Genomic DNA, 17,662 nt, shown 5'->3' on the forward strand with positions numbered 1-17,662 from the left:
TGTAGAAACCTCTCCTTGAACAGCTTCACCTCATCTGAAAATCCTTTACCTCTTTCTGGGAGCAGCCCCAGCAGAAGAGGCAGTTGGAGAGTCGCCATTTCCACGACTGTCAGCCAGGGGGCGCCACCTATATATTTAGCACCACTTATTTAGGGCTCACCCAACACACACAATAATGACACAAATGCTCTTGCTGGATTGACGTTAAAACATTTTTATTATCCTATAGTATGGAATGGTTAATAAATTCAGCTTCCAGGCTACCGTACCATGTGCTGGGGCTACTGAGCAAGGGCTGCTATTCCCCATCTGCGCTTTCCCTTTAAACTCAACCTGATACGAAGTCGCCACAATAACGGCAAATAAATAGGACTTTCCCATGCAAAGTCTCACTGCTTTCTGTTTTTGAATTGTATAACTTTATTAATAAAAAGTAAAAAATGGACTGGAACCAATCAAAAAGTATTTAAAAAAAAAAAAAAAAAAAAAAAGGGGGGTTGGGGAGAAAACCTCTCCCCCCAAAAAACTAGGAAATATAAATAAAGTCAATTTTCCATGCCTTAAAGCAACGGTAGGTATTGGTTCCCAAAATAAATGCGTAAAGCAAAGTGCATATAAATAGGGAGAAGGTTCAATAAAGGTTTTATATTCTCTTTAAGGTGGAGTTCCCCTTTAAGTTAACCTTTATAGAATGTCCTTAGAAACTTTTCACTCGTTCACTTTTTGAACTATTTGCCTTCTGCATCGTTTCAGCTTTCAAAACAGGGGTCGCTGACCCTGGCAACTAAATAACTACCGCTTTGTGAGGGTACTTTTTTTTTTCCTGCTTATTGTGGTCTTTCTATTCATTTATACATATTCCACGCGGTCCCTCAAACCATCGCCTGGTTTTAAGGGTACATTGGACCCCTAGCAACCAGAGAGGCTGCTGAATTTCCAACCTGCAAAGGTAAATAATTTAAAAACCACAGTAAAACGAGGACCAATTGCAAACTCTTAGAATATCCCTGTCTAAATCACACTAACAGCTCATTTAAAGGGGAACTAATCCCTTGAACACGAGTTGTATCCACAGAGTTCTCCCTCACCCCTTCCCAAACTAAAAAGCTACCACAGATAGTTTCACTAATAATGATTAGGAGTCACGTGATTATCCGTGTAAGGCGGATCTGAACACGACTCCGCCCCCTACGTAGAACCGGCCAATAAAAACTCTCTCCAGTTTTAATCACATGTTGTTAAGAGCCAATAAGCTTCTCTATCACTAGCCATGTACATAAATCACTCTACCTTAGTACAGATTAAATTATATACAAAAAAAAATGACAATTGTACATCGCCGTGGTACTAATGATATTTATTACTGATCCCGTATTTAACACTGTCTGTTCCATGTAGCCGTTTACATGGGGGAAAAAATAGAATCTCTCTGTGAAGTCCCGTCGCACCCCAATAAAATAGATTAGGACTACAATGAGTAAAATCCTGTTTGTTTAAGGGCAGGGTTCAAGTAGGCTGGAATGGGGTTAAGAATCGCATGCAGAATGGAAACAGACTAATATCGGACATTCGTTTTGAGTCCGGCGAAATCAAGCGGAAATGTCGTATCTATATATATATATAGGTGTGTGTGTGTGTGTGTGTGTGTATATATATATTTATATATGTATATCCTTCTAATAAAAGAAGCCTTTAGATAGAAATATAGCTTTTTGTCTGTACTACTTGTAGTAAAGTGGAGGCGGCCGATGAGTAGGGAACAGACACGGGGCACATTAATACCATCAAAGAGTTAAAATCTACATGAAATTCTGCCGTTGATACAATAAATACCTTGATGTGTTCATTATAAGGAGAAGCAGCATTTCCCTGGCAGATATACAGGTATAGGATCTGTTATCCGTAACCCCTTATCCAGAAAGCTCCGAGTCTCCCATACACTCTGTTATAATGAAATAATCAAAACTTTTAAAATGATTTCCTTTTCCGTAATAATAAACCAGTAGCTTGTACTTGATCCCCACTAAGATATAATTAATCCTTATTGGAAGCAAAACCAGCCTATTGGCTTTATTTAAAGGATAAGTCAACCTTTAATATAAGTCAATGTAAAATTGATGAGGGTGCTATTCTAATAATTCATTATTTATTTTTCTTTAATTCCAAGAGTTAAGGGTTACATGTACTCTTTTGTTACAACAGCGCCACCTGCTGGTCAGTTTCCCACCAGTCTGACCACCAAGTAGTCAAGGAAGTTGTCAGGAGAAAGAAAGAGGCTGCTCTGATGTTCTTCTGCTTAGGATAAAAATTAGAAACCTTTCTCAAATCTTTCCTAAGCAGAAGAACATCAGAGCAGCCTCTTTCTTTCTCCTGACAACTTCCTTGACTACTTGGTGGTCAGACTGGTGGGAAAATGACCAGCAGGTGGCGCTGTTGTAACAAAATTCATTCATATTAACAGCACATGTATCCCTTAATATCTTGGAATTAAAGAAAAATAAACAATGAATGTACAAAGGTGCTTAGAATAGCCCCCTCAACAATTTTATTTTTAATTTTTAATGTTTACTTATCCTTTAATGTTTACATGATTTTCTAGTAGACTTAAAGGAATCGTTCAGTTTGAAAATAAAAACTGGGTAAATAGATAGGCTGTGCAAAATAAAAAATGTATCTAATATAGTTAATTAGCCAAAAATGTAATGTATAAAGGCTGGAGTGACTGGATGTGTAACATAATAGCCAGAACACTACTTCCTGCTTTTCAGCTCTCTAACTCTGAGTTAGTCAGTGACTATAAGGGGGGCCACATGGGACATAACTGTTCAGTGAGTTTGCAATTGATCCTCAGCATTCAGCTCAGATTCAAAAGCAACTGTCATGTCCCATGTGCCCCCCTCAAGTCACTGATTGGTTACTGCCTGGTAACCAATCAGTGGAAAGCAAGAGAGCTGAAAAGCAGGAAGTAGTGTTCTGGCTATTATGTTACACATCCAGTCACTCCAGCCTTTATACATTACATTTTTGGCTAACTAACTATATTAGAAACATTTTTTGTTTTGCACAGCCTCTCTATTTACCTAGTTTTTATTTTCACACTGAACTGTTCCATTAAAGGGATCCTGTCATGATTATTATGGTGTCGTTTTTATTTCTAAATGACACTGTTTACACAGCAAATAATTCTCTCTACAATATAAAATGTCATTCCTGAACCAACAAGTGTATTTAGTTGTAATATTGGTGTGTAGGTGCATCTCAGGTCATTTTGCCTGGTCATGTGATTTCAGAAAGAGCCTGCACTTTTGGATGGAACTGCTTTCTGACAGGCTGTTGTTTCTCCTACTCAATGTAACTGAATGTGTCTCAGTGGGACCTGGATTTTACTATTGAGTGCTGTTCTTAGATCTACCAGGCAGCTGTTATCTTGTGTTAGGGAGCTGCTCTCTGGTTACCTTCCCGTTAGGGATGCACCGAATCCACTATTTTGGATTCTGCCGAACCGCCGAATCGGCTGAATACCGGACTGAATCTTTCTTATGCAAATTAGGATTTGGTTCGGCCTGGTAGAAGGATTCAGACAAATCCTAATCCTGCTCAAAAAGGCCGACTCCTGGATTCGGGAGCATCCCTACTTCCCGTTGTTCTGTTGTTAGGCTGCCGGGAGGAAAGGGAGTGGGTAATATCATTCCAACTTGCAGTACAGCAGTAAAGAGTGACTGAAGTTTATCAGAGCACAAGTCACATGACTGAGGGCAGATGGGAAACTGACAATATGTCTAGCCCCATGTCAAACCCCAGGTCCAAGCATTCTGGATAACAGACCCCCATACCTGTATAGTGTTGAACGGAGAACACCAAGATGGGGTATGTTGGCAGGACAGAGACCAGGGACCACTAGGGCACATGGCAGGTTCCAAGAGTCCCCTGGGCTACTGTAATACTGGCAAAGGCAGAAGGACATTGAACACAGACAATACATATACATAGAGTTCAGCACAAGATGAAGGTTCAGGACTGTGTAACAGAAGCATATATATATATATATATATATATATATATATATATATATATATATATATATATATATATATATATATATATATATATATATATATATATATATATATATACACACGAGAGACTGGAGCACAGAGCAGAAATATTCATTTCTTATTATTCAGTCAACAGGTGGACGAAGGAAACAGGGAATACTCCTTTCCGGTCCGGGAAGCCTTCAATGTGCCCAATCTGCAATCAATAAATAAAGTTTATCTAAACATCTGTTTTACAATCACAAAAAAAAAAAAAATAGACACACTGGGGTTCATTTATAAACACCGGGCAAATTTGCACCTAGGCAGTAACCCATAGCAACCAATCAGTGATTAACTTTTTTTTCCCAGCCAGCTACAGGCTGAACTCTGAAATCAATCATCTGTTTGGTTGCCATGGGCTACTGCCCAGGTGCAAATTTGCCCACTGTTGAAGCCAATGTCTTAAATAGAGAAAAGCTTTGGATGCATGGTGGCAGCTCTACTGTAGATTTCAGGGTGGAAGGTCCCAGCTGAGCAAAGAGCTAACACACAGCAGTATTATGGAGTCTGTCCATATTGCAGTGATCCCCTCGGGGAACACGTTGCTCCCCAATCCCTTGGATGTTGCTCCCAGTGACCTCAAAGCAGGGGCTTATTTTTGAATTCCAGGCTTGGAGGCAAGTTCTGGTTGTATAAAAACCAGATGTACTACCAAACAGAACCTCCTGTAGGCTGCCAGTCCATATAGGAGCCCCGAAATAGCCAATCACAGCCCTTACTTGGCTCCCACAGGTGCTCGTGTTGAACCCCAACTCTTATTACAATTAAATGCGTCTCACATGGGGTCCCCTTGCCGTATTGTATGTATAAAACCATATCCCAACTACATGAAACTCACCCACCACTCCTGGTCCTCTTCTCCGGTGACGACAATCACTTCCCCCTCCGCAAACGTGAGTTCGTCGTCATTGTCCGCTTGGCAGTCGTATATTGTTTTAACTCGTTTCGTTTTATTCTTCCCCTTTAAAAAAAAATAAAGTCAGTTCTGTTTAAATTACTATTAAACATTATAATTATTCATCTATTAATATTCAGGTGTGGGGTTCATTATCTGGAAACCCGTTATCCAGAAAGCTCTTAATTACGGAAAGGCCATCTCCTATTTTATCCAAATAATCCAAATTTTTAAAAACGATCTCCTTTTTCTCTGTAATAATAAAACAGTAGCTTGTACTTGATCCCAACTAAGATATAATTAATCCTTATTGGAGGCAAAACCAGCCTATTGGGTTTAATGTTTATATGATTTTCTTTAAGGTAACAAATTTCCAAATTACAGAAAGATCCATTATCCAGAAAACCACAGGTCCTGAGCATTCTGGATAATAACAGGTCCTGTACTGTGTACTTGATCGAAACTAACAACTAATTAATGCTTATTGCATTAGTATTGCATTAATTATCCTATTGGGGTTATTAGGAGGCAAATTTATCAAGGATCGCGTTTTTTTAAAACTCCCATAAATTCGAAATTCTACCAAATTTATTAATAAAATAGAATTTTCTCAGCTGGGACAAATTTAATCGACCCGAAAAACTCAAATCAAAATAGTTTCTAATTAGATTCAAATAAGAAAAACTCGAATCGAATCAGAAGAACTCGAACCGAAATACTAAAACTTGATTTAAGTTTTTTTTTTCCTCCAAAAAAACCCTAGAATATCAGGAAGGCTGCAAACATCACCAAATTGATCCCTGGACGTCTCCCACTGACTTACACAGTAATTCGGCAGGTTTAAGGTGGTGAATAGTTAAATTCGAGTTCTTAAAGGGCCAGAGTATGATAAATCTCAAAATTTCAAATTCACATTCACACTGGAATCGAGTTTGGATAATTCACAATTCGAATTTGAGAGATTTGACCCAAAAAAAAAAAAAGTTGAAAATTCGAATTTTCACTTCGACCCGTAATAAATCTACCCCTTAATGTTTAAATTATTATTTTGTAGACTTATGGTATAAAGAACCAACTTATAGAAAGACCCCTAATCCAGAAAGCCCCAGGTCCCGAACTTTCTGGAAAGTAGGTGCCATAATTGTATTTATCTTCATATTTATATTCATCTGTATGAATTATAAAATTTCCGACTATCCACAGCACTTACCGTGTTAATCTTTCGGGGGAGGGGCACAGGCGTTTCTGGAAGTGGGGGTGGGCCATTGTTGGAAGTTTCTGGAACTTGCTTTTGGACAGGGGTTTGGTCTGTGTGCTGTGCATTATGGGTCACATCCACCGGCTGAGCATTTTGATTGGTCTCGTGGGAGTGAGGCTTGGGAACTATATCCCCAACAGGGGTTTTAGACATCACCTCTGCCAGGTTGGGCTTGGGTGGAAGATCTTTCAGCTGGGGCTTTGGAGGTAAATCTTGGGGTTTGGGGGGCAAATCTGCCAGCTGAGGTTTAGGGGGCAATTCTCCAGGCTTGGGAGGCAGATCTCCGACGTGTGGTTTCTGGGCGATATCCGAAGGCTGCGGTTTTGGAGGAAGATCGGCAATTTGTGGCTTCTGAGGAAGATCTGCAGGCTGGGGAGATTTCTGGAAGATTTCGGGCTGCTGGTTATACTTATCCATCGACAGATGATGACTGGTGTCTATTTTTCTAAGTGCCACTGAGGACAAACAAAGAAGAAATAGTCAGACTTCTGAGAAACAATGAATGTGGGTAAACTTAGTGCGTATCCTGTATTTACATACAAATGACATGGAATCAAAGTATAAATCCTTATTCTATGCCCACAATTTATTTACTCTGTGTAAAACACATTCCAAATATATAAACATAGGGATTCAAGGCTGACAAGGCTACAGGGAACTCTGAGTATCACTCATTTATTATAAGGGATAATGTACCCCCTATTGTAAATGATAAGGATATTAGAAGTCACTGAGGGGTTGTTCTGTGACCATATAAAGGCACAAGGCTTCAGGCTGAGTTATACAGGGAACTCTGAGTATCACTCATGTATTATAAGGGATAATGTACCCCCTACTGTAAATGATAAGGATATTAGAAGTCACTGAGGGGTTGTTCTGTGACCATATAAAGACACAAGGCTGCAGGCTGAGTTATACAGGGAACTCTGAGTATCACTCATGTATTATAAGGGATAATGTACCTCCTACTGTAAATGATAAGGATATTAGAAGTCACTGAGGGGTTGTTCTGTGACCATATAAAGACACAAGGCTGCAGGCTGAGTTATACAGGGAACTCTGAGTATCACTCATGTATTATAAGGGATAATATACCCCCTACTGTAAATGATAAGGATATTAGAAGTCACTGAGGGGTTGTTCTGTGACCATATAAAGACACAAGGCTGCAGGCTGAGTTATACAGGGAACTCTGAGTATCACTCATGTATTATAAGGGATAATGTACCCCCTACTGTAAATGATAAGGATATTAGAAGTCACTGAGGGGTTGTTCTGTGACCATATAAAGGCACAAGGCTGCAGGCTGAGTTATACAGGGAACTCTGAGTATCACTCATGTATTATAAGGGATAATGTACCCCCTACTGTAAATGATAAGGATATTAGAAGTCACTGAGGGGTTGTTCTGTGACCATATAAAGGCACAAGGCTGCAGGCTGAGTTATACAGGGAACTCTGAGTATCACTCATGTATTATAAGGGATAATATACCCCTACTGTAAATGATAAGGATATTAGAAGTCACTGAGGGGTTGTTCTGTGACCATATAAAGACACAAGGCTGCAGGCTGAGTTATACAGGGAACTCTGAGTATCACTCATGTATTATAAGGGATAATGTACCCCCTACTGTAAATGATAAGGATATTAGAAGTCACTGAGGGGTTCTGTGACCATATAAAGGCACAAGGCTGCAGGCTGAGTTATACAGGGAACTTTGAGTATCACTCATATATTATAAGGGATAATGTACCCCCTACTGTAAATGATAAGGATATTAGAAGTCACTGAGGGGTTCTGTGACCATATAAAGACACAAGGCTGCAGGCTGAGTTATACAGGGAACTCTGAGTATCACCCATGTATTATAAGGGATAATGTACCCCCTACTGTAAATGATAAGGATATTAGAAGTCACTGAGGGGTTGTTCTGTGACCATATAAAGGCACAAGGCTGCAGGCTGAGTTATACAGGGAACTCTGAGTATCACTCATGTATTATAAGGGATAATGTACCCCCTACTGTAAATGATAAGGATATTAGAAGTCACTGAGGGGTTGTTCTGTGACCATATAAAGGCACAAGGCTGCAGGCTGAGTTATACAGGGAACTCTGAGTATCACTCATGTATTATAAGGGATAATGTACCTCCTACTGTAAATGATAAGGATATTAGAAGTCACTGAGGGGCATATGCATATATATGCACATACACGTCTCACATTTAAAGAAAAAGGAAAGCTACTGGAGCAGTTTATTGCCAATAGATTTTCCACAATAGTGCAAGTTTTAACACTTTATTTATTCTGTAGAATGCTTTACCATACCTGAGAGAACAACTCTCTGTTTAGGAAAGCAGTTGACATATTAGCTTGGTGTGACATTGCTTCCTGCCTGAGTCTCTTAAAGCTGTAGGCTCAGATTACAGCAGGGAGGGGAGGAGAGAGGGAGAGAGGAACAAACTGAGCATGCTCAAGCCCAAGCCCTGGAGGTTTAAGCTGAAACAGGAAGTCTGATACAGAAGCCCATGAGTACACAATAGAAGGAAAGAAATGTGATGTTTCTTCTGACAGAGGACTCAGAGCAACATTACTCTGAGGGTTTACTGGTGTATTTATATAGACCTTTCTGATAAAGCTTACTTAGTTTTAACCTTTCCTTCTCCTTTAAGGTATAGGTGTGAAAGAGAGAGACTTACCTTTCTGAGGTAGTTTAGGTAGGACTCTTGGGCCTAACGTAGTCTTCGTTGTTCCTGTGCTAAAATAAATTAAAAATAAAACAACAGATGATATACAGGTTTCCAGGCTCTTCTCTTACAAGGAAAAATAATTGCCTTATTAATCTTACTGGAAAGCAGCAAGAGTTAAACTGTCTACTGACATGTAGATCTCTAATAGTGGCTTAGTCCATCCATGTTCTCCCTTACAGAATAGCTGCAATCCATACACCCCCACAAGCCGTCTCCTTAAACCCAACCAGACTCACCTTACTGAATGGGACAATCTCTCAAACTTGTTCAGAGTTTTGTCTGCAGCACTCAGGCCCGTGTCATTACCTGGCGGAAATAAATATTAAAAGTATAAACACAACCACAAAAAAAGTCTTCTTTAGAGTGGGAATATACTCAGTTTATAAGCAGGGTTATCTTACTGAAAAATAATACGAGTGGGTACTGCCATACTGCATGCACTGACCAAGGCCAATCTTCTACCTCACCTTACGAGCACTAAAGGTGCTACTTTTATTCCCTGACATATAAGAACCCTTCCAGACCCCAATGATTCCTTCTGAGTGTGCCCCATAATGGATTGGCTTATATTGGTTATGGTTCTTAAGCATTGTTGCTTAAAGGAGAACTAACCCCAAGAAACAAACGTGGCTAAAAATGCCATATTCTATATAGTGAACTTATTGCACGAGGCTAAAGTTTGAGCTTGTCTATAGCAGCAATGATCCAGGACTTCAAACTTGTCACAGGGGGTCACCATCTTGGAAAGTGTCTGTGACACTCACATGCTCAGTGGGCTCTGATTGGCTGTTGAGAAGCTAAGCTTAGGGCTCGTCACTAATTATCCAGCAGAAAATGAGCTTCCCTGGCTGTAATATAAGCTGATGCTACAGGTTTGCTGATTATTAAATTCTGATGCTAATTGCACTGGTTTCTGTGCTGCCATGTAGTAATTATGTGTATTAATTACTAATCAGCCTTATATTGTGACATTTCTATTCTATGTGTACTGTATATTGTGAGTGGGTCCCTAAGCTCAGTAAGTGACAGCAGCACAGAGCATGTGCAGTGAATCAGCAGAAAAGAAGATGGGGAGCTACTGGGGCATCTTTGGAGACACAGATCTTTACTGCTAAAGGGCTGTGGTTGCCTTGGGCTGGTACAGAAGCACAAAACATCATGTACAACATGTCTACCTACTTCTTTAGTTCGGCTTTAGTTCTCCTTTAAAGTAGCTGCCCATTAGCTTAAGACAATACTTTTATATTAAACCCTAGTGCCAAAGTGGTCAATGAGGCTTCTCAAGTTCTTTCCTAGCAGTATGGCAGCTTCCGTGCACATATACTTCATGACAAACAAATGGGAAGAGAACCCCCTGCTGATAAATCAAGTATATTCTGCCAGTGCTTATCTCAAATTGGGAATAAAATAAAGGCCTTAGAGAAGAGAAAGCAGGAATTTAGAAAAGAACAAGAGAAAGGAATATCCCAGCGTTCATGTTGCTCATAATTCTCATTTTAAATAACTACTGCTCCCAGAATCCTTAGCCATATCTATCATATCTATCTATAACTATCTCTCTCTCTCTCACTATCTCTCTCGCTATCTATAACTATCTCTATCTATCTATCTATCTATCTATCTATCTATCTATCTATCTATCTATCTATCTATCTCTCTCTCTATCTCTCTATCTCTCTATCTCTCTATCCAGCTATCTATCTATCTATCTATCTATCTATCTATCTATCTATCTATCTATCTATCTATCTCTCTATCCAGCTATCTATCTATCTATCTATCTATCTATCTATCTATCTATCTATCTATCTATCTATCTATCATCTATCTATCTATCTATCTATCTATCCAGCTATCTATCTATCTATCTATCTATCTATCTATCTATCTATCTATCTATCTATCTATCTATCTTATCTATCTTATCTATCTTATCTATCTTATCTGTCTGTCTGTCTGTCTGTCTGTCTGTCTGTCTGTCTGTCTGTCTGTCTGTCTGTCTATCTATCTATCTATCATCTATCTATCTAAACTAAATAGCATTGAACATATATATATTGAGGCTGATTAGGGATAAGATGAAGAAAGAGCTGCTGAAATCAAGGCAGGAATAGGACTGGATTATGTCCTAGTGGAGCTTACAATCTAAAATCCCCACCATATTCCCACACATTACAGGACATTCTATCAGCAGTAGGGATGCACCGAATTCACTATTTGGGATCCCTGAATCCTTTGTGAAAGATTTGGCCGAATACTGAACCGAATCGGAATTTGCATAAACAAATTAGGGGCGGGAAAGTAAAAAGCGGGAACAATTTTTTCACTTGTTTTGTGATGTCACGTGATTTGGCTTCCTGTCCCTAATTTACATATGCAAATTAGTATTTGGATTCGGTTTGGCCGAATCCTGCTGAAAAAGGTCAAATCGTGGCCGAATCCCGAACCAAATCCTGGAGTTGTTGCATCCCTTGTCAGGTGTCTGTCTGTCAACCTGTCTATGAATTGTCGGAATACGAGGAAAGAGACCTAGTGATAATGAATGCAGCAGCAAAAATGACAAAGTAAAAAAAATTGTTTATTTAGGACATAGCAGCCTATGAGTAAGTGCAAGTCTGGTACGAAACGCGATAGGCTACTATGTCCTAAATAAAAACTTTTTTACTTTATAATTTCTACTGCTGCATTTATTATCACTGGGTCTCTTACACGGATTTGGAATTATAGCATCCCATTGGACTGGGGTTTCATGTGTTGAGACCTAAGTGGAACTTTTTTTGTAAGTTGTAAGAGCAAAAAGATTTCTTTTTACATTTAATTTTGAAATCTGACATGGGGTTAGACATATTGTCAGTTTCCCAGCTGCCCCAGTCATCTGACTTGTGCTCTGATAAACTTCAGTCACTCTTTACTGCTGTACTGCAAGTTGGAGTGATATCACCCCCTCCCTGCCCCCCCCCAGCAGCCTAACAACAGAACAATGGGATGGTAACCAGATAGCAGCTCCCTAACACAAGATAACAGCTGCCTGGTAGATCTAAGAACAGCACTCAATAGTAAAATCCAGGTCCCACTGAGACTGATTCAGTTACATTGAGTAGGAGAAATAACTGCCTGCCAGAAAGTAGTTCCATCCTAAAGTGCTTGCACAAGTCACATGACTGGGGGCAGCAGGGAAACTGACAATATGTTTAGCCCCATGTCAGGTTTTAAACTTGAAAAAAAAATCTGTTTGCTCTTTTGAGAAATGGTTTTCAGTGCAGAATTCTGCTGGAGTAGCACTATTAACTGATGTGTTCCGAAAGAAATGTTCTCCCATGACAGTATCCCATTAATCCTAGGGCCAGGGGGGCACAACTCATAGAGGAAGAGGCATTACATTTCTCCTCTGTTCTATAGCTATTGAGAAAGAGGAGGAGAATGGTTTATCCCGCTGATCCTGTCAGCTACTTGCCCTGCATTTTTCTGCGTAATGACTTTGCTGCTTTCCTCAGGCAATTAAGGGCAGAGTCACATGATCAGATTCGGGGAGATTTAGTCGCCCAGCGATTAATCGCCTCTTCTCCGGGACGACTAATCTCCCCAAACTGCCTTCTGTCGGCTAGAATCGAAATCACCGGCAGGATGGCACTCGGAGTGCTTTGTTTTCCGAAGTCGCCTGACGTTTTCTCGTGAGGCACCGATTGCCATCCCGTCGACAATTTACATTCTAGCTGGTGGGAGGCAGTTCGGGGAGATTAGTTGCCTCGGATGAAGAGAAGATTTGTCACTGGGCGACTAATCTTTCGAATCTGATCACTTGTCTCTGCCCTTAATGGCCTGAGGAAAGCAGCAAAGTCATTATGCAGAAAAATGCAGAAACCAGGGGATAACTACAGCAGACCCTATGCACTTGCCAAAATGGCATTACAGAGACAACTGACAAGTAGCCAGAGAACCAGATATTCCCCACAGAGCTGGGAGCTACAAGAAGTGACCCAAATATCCAAATCTACCCCCCTATGAGCAGCGCATCTCAAAAACACACGTGCTCCACAACGACCAGAAAATCAGATATATAAAGTGACTTGAGTCCTGAGCGCAACCCGATCTGCAGTCCATCAAGAAACAGGAAGTGCCGTCATTGTAAACTGGAAGTGACATCACTAGAAATAGGCGTGGTCAGAAAACGTTTTAAAAATATGCGTAAAGGCGTAAAACTCGCAATTGAGAAGACCCACAGAGCAGCCGACCCATGTCTATACTCGCACCTGAAAGTTACCCAAGGGTACCCGACCCACTGCAGGCCACAAAAGCAAATGTGCGCTATATCCATACAGCCATTGAACGAAACGACCGCCATAGGCACCAGCACCAAGCCAGACATGGGACCAAATGAGCTCTGAAGATGATGGGAAGTGATGTCGATATCCAGAAAACTCAATGGACTCCAGAGACGCCACAGGAACAAATGTGCTCTAGAAACATCAGTGGAGGTGACCAAGAAAGTTTCTGAAGAGTAGGTCTCCTCAGGAGATATAACTCCATATCTGGATCTGCCAGATATCTACTGGCCCGTTGATGTGGTCCTCTTTTGACAGGCCCATTGATGGCCGATATGAATTAAGTGGACTGACTTGGCCAAAGTGAGCAACGGTCTGCTTGTTTGGAGGTCTTGCCAAATAAACAGGTATATTAGTGTAGGCCACCTACTGCCATGGCATTATGTATGGCTGATGGTTCCATTTTGGCTCCTTTCAGCACTTCTCACCATAACCAGGTTAGGCTTTCCATTTTGCTACTTCCCAAGTCTTACCCCATCAGAAACCATGTTCCAATATCTTGCATTGATGGGATCTAACAAGATGGAAACAGACTGTCTGCAAGTTTGATATATGGCTCTGAACCATTAAGTTGTATCTGTGCTATAAACCAGCGGTTCTGGATACAAGGTTGGCCAAAGGGACATAAAGGAGTGATTTGCATGTCTCCGCCCATGAGGCCTTATGGGAGAATAAAAACTCTAATTAATGGTATTTAGGTAGTGTTGGGTGTATGGCATGAGACAAGTAAATACCTTCTGAAGGGCTTTTTGGCTCCTTTTAGCCCATCTCACCCTAACCAGGTTCAAGGAGAAGGAAAGCTACGGAGGCATTTTATTGCCAATAGATTAGCTGCAATAGTGCAAGCTAGAATGCTATATTTATTCTGTAGAATGTTTTACCATACCTGAGTAAAAAGCTTTAGAAACTCTCTGTTTGTTTGGGATAGGAGCTGCAGTATTAACATGGTGTGACATCACTTCCTGCCTGAGTCTCTCCCTGCTCTGGGCTCAGATTACAGCAGAGAAGGGAGGGGGTAGGAAGAGGAGCAAACTGAGCATGCTCTTGCCCAGGGCAATGAGGTTTAAGCTGAAGGCAGGAAGTCTGATACAGAAGCCCATGAATACACAATAGAAGGAAAGAAATGTGCTGTTTCTTTTGAAAGGGGACTCAGAGCAGCACTACTTTGGGGGTTTACTGGTATATTTAGATGGACCTTTCTGATAAGGCTTACTTAGTTTTAACCTTTCCTTCTCCTTTCAGTTTTCTATGATGGTTCCATTATTATACTGCATTATAAACCGTGCCGTGAGATTAAATCGGAGTCGCTAAAGTGGCCCAATAGCAATGCAGCTGTTTGTTTTTGGGGCCACACTGAACATTTGCCCAGTCCCTAAGAGTTTGACAGATTTAATGTTGGCAAAGCCAGAGAGAGCACAAGCTGCAGCCATTGGCTGAGAACTGTTTGCAGAGTGGAAACGTTGTGAAGAGGTGGATACAGAGGAGGAAGTGCAGCAGCAAAGCATGGAGAAAAGAGGAAGACGAGGAAAGGCACAAACTTGGCCAGACAGCTTTCACTTTAGAACTCACCACAAATAACTGAGCCCTTACTGGGGGGGCCATGAGGTAGCGGACTTGGTGGGTCGGAGAGGGTTCGTTTGTGTCCCGGGGGTGGGGGAGGAGGTCTCTTCTTGGACAGGGTGCAACTGCCACTAGGGGATTGGGTGCTTAGAGGGAGGGTTGAAGTAGGGCCACTCGCCACTAGAAAAGCATAAAGAAATCTTACTAAAGTTATTCGCTTCCCTACTAACATCTCTCACTTCTGCTCAACAACGGAGTGAAAGCAAATCTGAAACGTCACGTTGTCAGAGACACTTTTGTGTTGCATTCAATTTGCAGACAGTTGCTTTCAGATGATCCAAACAGCTGGGAGGGGAATAGACAATAATTAAAGACACTGAAAAGGTTTTTGAAAACATTTAAGGAACATGAGAATTTACTCAACTTACCTTTAAATTTAGTTGCGGTTTCGTGTTTGCCTGTGCCCCTATCTGCGCATGAAGCTCCTGGGCTCAAAGGAGAAGCTATGCCCATCAGAATTGTTTTGTGCCAAGTGATTAGAACGTTAAAGGGGAACTATAATGAAAATCTAATATAAGCTTCATCATACTGAAATAAGAAACTTTCTAAATATAATCAATTAAATATTCTGTACTGTTTTTGAAATCTGAAAAAGTTTATATTCACTATTCCTCTCTCAGCATCTGTTTCTCTTCATTCTCTCTTCATGCAGCAGTTGGGTGTCAGATATTCATTGACAGTTAGATCCAATATATCTTATAGGGGGGCTCCTTTCCTAGCAGATGAATTAGAGCTCACTCAAATAACTGATTCCAGCACAAACAAAATCTAACAAAATAACTGCCTTTTGCACAAATTCTGCATGTAGAGAGACATGATGTCTGGTGATTTTAATAGCGTGAGCTCTAATACATCTTCTAGGCAAAAGGAGCCCCCCCTATAAGATATATTGGATGTAACTGTCAATGAATATCTGACACCCAACTGCTGCATGAAGAGAGAATGAAGAGAAACAGATGCTGAGAGAGGAATAGTGAAGATAAACTTGATTATTTCAGAAACAGTACAGAAATTTTAATTGATTGTATTTAGAAAGTTTCTTATTTATATATGTAGGGATGTGAAAATTTAGACACCCTCACATATCATTGACAGGCACATCCCTAGTAATACGGACACCTAAACGGGTCTTAATGGGGACCTTGTGTCTTAGCTGTGCTTACCCCTGTAGTTCTCACAGTTTACTCCAGATGGCAATGTGTCACAGTATAAAGGTCCTGGAAAACATGCGGTCTGGGTCCATTACTTTAGCCCAACCAAGCAGGCTGGAAGGGAATGGGTAGTGGATCCTAGGAGCAGTGGCCCTAGTAAAGTGATAGCATACTCTTTTATAGATCACTCTAAGAGTGATAGACAGGTTATGTAGTTGAGCAGCTCAAGGCTCTGACGAGCATAGCTTCTTGTAGTCGATGGCATACCCGAGCTATGTCCCATAGACAGTGTGAATCACTCTCTTAGGGGTTACCCAATATTTGACGAGTTTGAATATATTACAAAGGGGCCCTCGAGAGAGAGGGGGAAGGTCAGATTCTTATACTGGGTCCCTGATGAGCCTTGTAAGAAAACATGGCCGTCCACAGTCTATCCTATTGGAGCCCCTGCCAGGGGTTGCCCGTGTGTCTATCAGGACATGTTTAAGCCACGTCCGGTTAAAGACCCAAGTATGCTGGTTATACTTAGTCAGCTTCCCGTGAAGGAAGAGAGTACCAGGCTAACTGAATCTATGGGAATAGAATGGATGGGACCCTTTCACCGGGCTGACCAACTTCCATTGGTGGAAGAAATAAGGGATAAGGTGAGCAACAAACCCATCATAGTTTACCAGGAACTAGAGGGTGCCCCGGGGGTGTCAGCGGCTGCGGCCCCCACATCAGGACCTGTCCCAGAACCCGCACTAGAGCCAGCATTAGAACCCATAACAGAAGCCGTACAAGATAAACCACCTCGCGAGGTTTCGCTCACTCCTGATTGTGCCTCCCTATCCGATGTGGTTCCGCTTGAGGGAATAATGAAGCTTATACTAAAATTTCATTTTTGCGATAGTTCCCCTTTAAAGGAAAAGACAGTGCCAAGGAAAATGGAGTTCCTTCAAGATGACTCTAACATATCATATTGTATAGAAGACACAGTCCTGCTGTGCTCCCGGGACAGACATGTGTGAAGAGAGGGTCAAGTGTGGATATAAAGGAAAGGCTAAAGGTTTCTGAGAGAGAGTTGCCAACCCCAAGGGCAGAGCTGCATATGCAGATTGGGACACAGACCAACATAAAACTCCATCTAAATACAAAGATCAATGAATAAAAACAGAAAAATAAAAATAATTGATGCCAATTGCAGGATGTTTTATAATACACCATATAGATACTAATATATCAGAAATAGTTATCATCCATCTACCTAAATACACACACAAAAGGCTCTCTGATATTAAAGCTGATACGCATAGTGCTCTAACAGAGCTGTAATATTTTTTTAAATACAGGTATGGGACGTAGAATGGTTTTCCGGATCACGGATCTTTCCATAATTTGGATCTTCGTTCCCTAAATCTACTAGAAAATCATGTAAACATGAAATAAATCCAATAGGCTGGTTTTGCTTCCAATAAGGATTAATTATATCTTAGTTGGGATCAAGTACAAGCGACTGTTTTATTATTACACAGAAAAAGGAAATTATTTTAAAAACTTTGGATTATTTGGATAAAATTGAGTCCA

General features: G+C 40.7%; 1 protein-coding gene across 5 annotated transcripts in view; it reads right to left on the bottom strand.

Moving 5' to 3' along the window:
* Positions 1-4,148: 4,148 nt before the first annotated feature.
* asap1.S (ArfGAP with SH3 domain, ankyrin repeat and PH domain 1 S homeolog) overlaps positions 4,149-17,662 on the bottom strand; it is a 167,342-nt gene continuing 153,828 nt past the window's right edge. For 3 of the 5 annotated variants that reach the window (XM_041568019.1, XM_041568018.1, XM_041568020.1), the window contains 6 exons: positions 14,895-15,065; positions 9,240-9,309; positions 8,953-9,011; positions 6,203-6,705; positions 4,936-5,058; positions 4,149-4,251 (listed from right to left, as the gene is read on the bottom strand). In XM_041568019.1, coding sequence (XP_041423953.1) covers positions 4,177-4,251; positions 4,936-5,058; positions 6,203-6,705; positions 8,953-9,011; positions 9,240-9,309; positions 14,895-15,065 — 1,001 coding nt within the window. In that variant the 3' untranslated portion in view covers positions 4,149-4,176. The remainder of the gene's footprint in view (positions 4,252-4,935; positions 5,059-6,202; positions 6,706-8,952; positions 9,012-9,239; positions 9,310-14,894; positions 15,066-17,662) is intronic. The other 2 variants (XM_041568022.1, XM_041568021.1) reach the window with 1 other exon arrangement.

This window comes from Xenopus laevis, chromosome 6S (genome assembly GCF_017654675.1).
Source record: "Xenopus laevis strain J_2021 chromosome 6S, Xenopus_laevis_v10.1, whole genome shotgun sequence".
Classification (NCBI taxonomy): Eukaryota; Metazoa; Chordata; class Amphibia; order Anura; family Pipidae; genus Xenopus; species Xenopus laevis.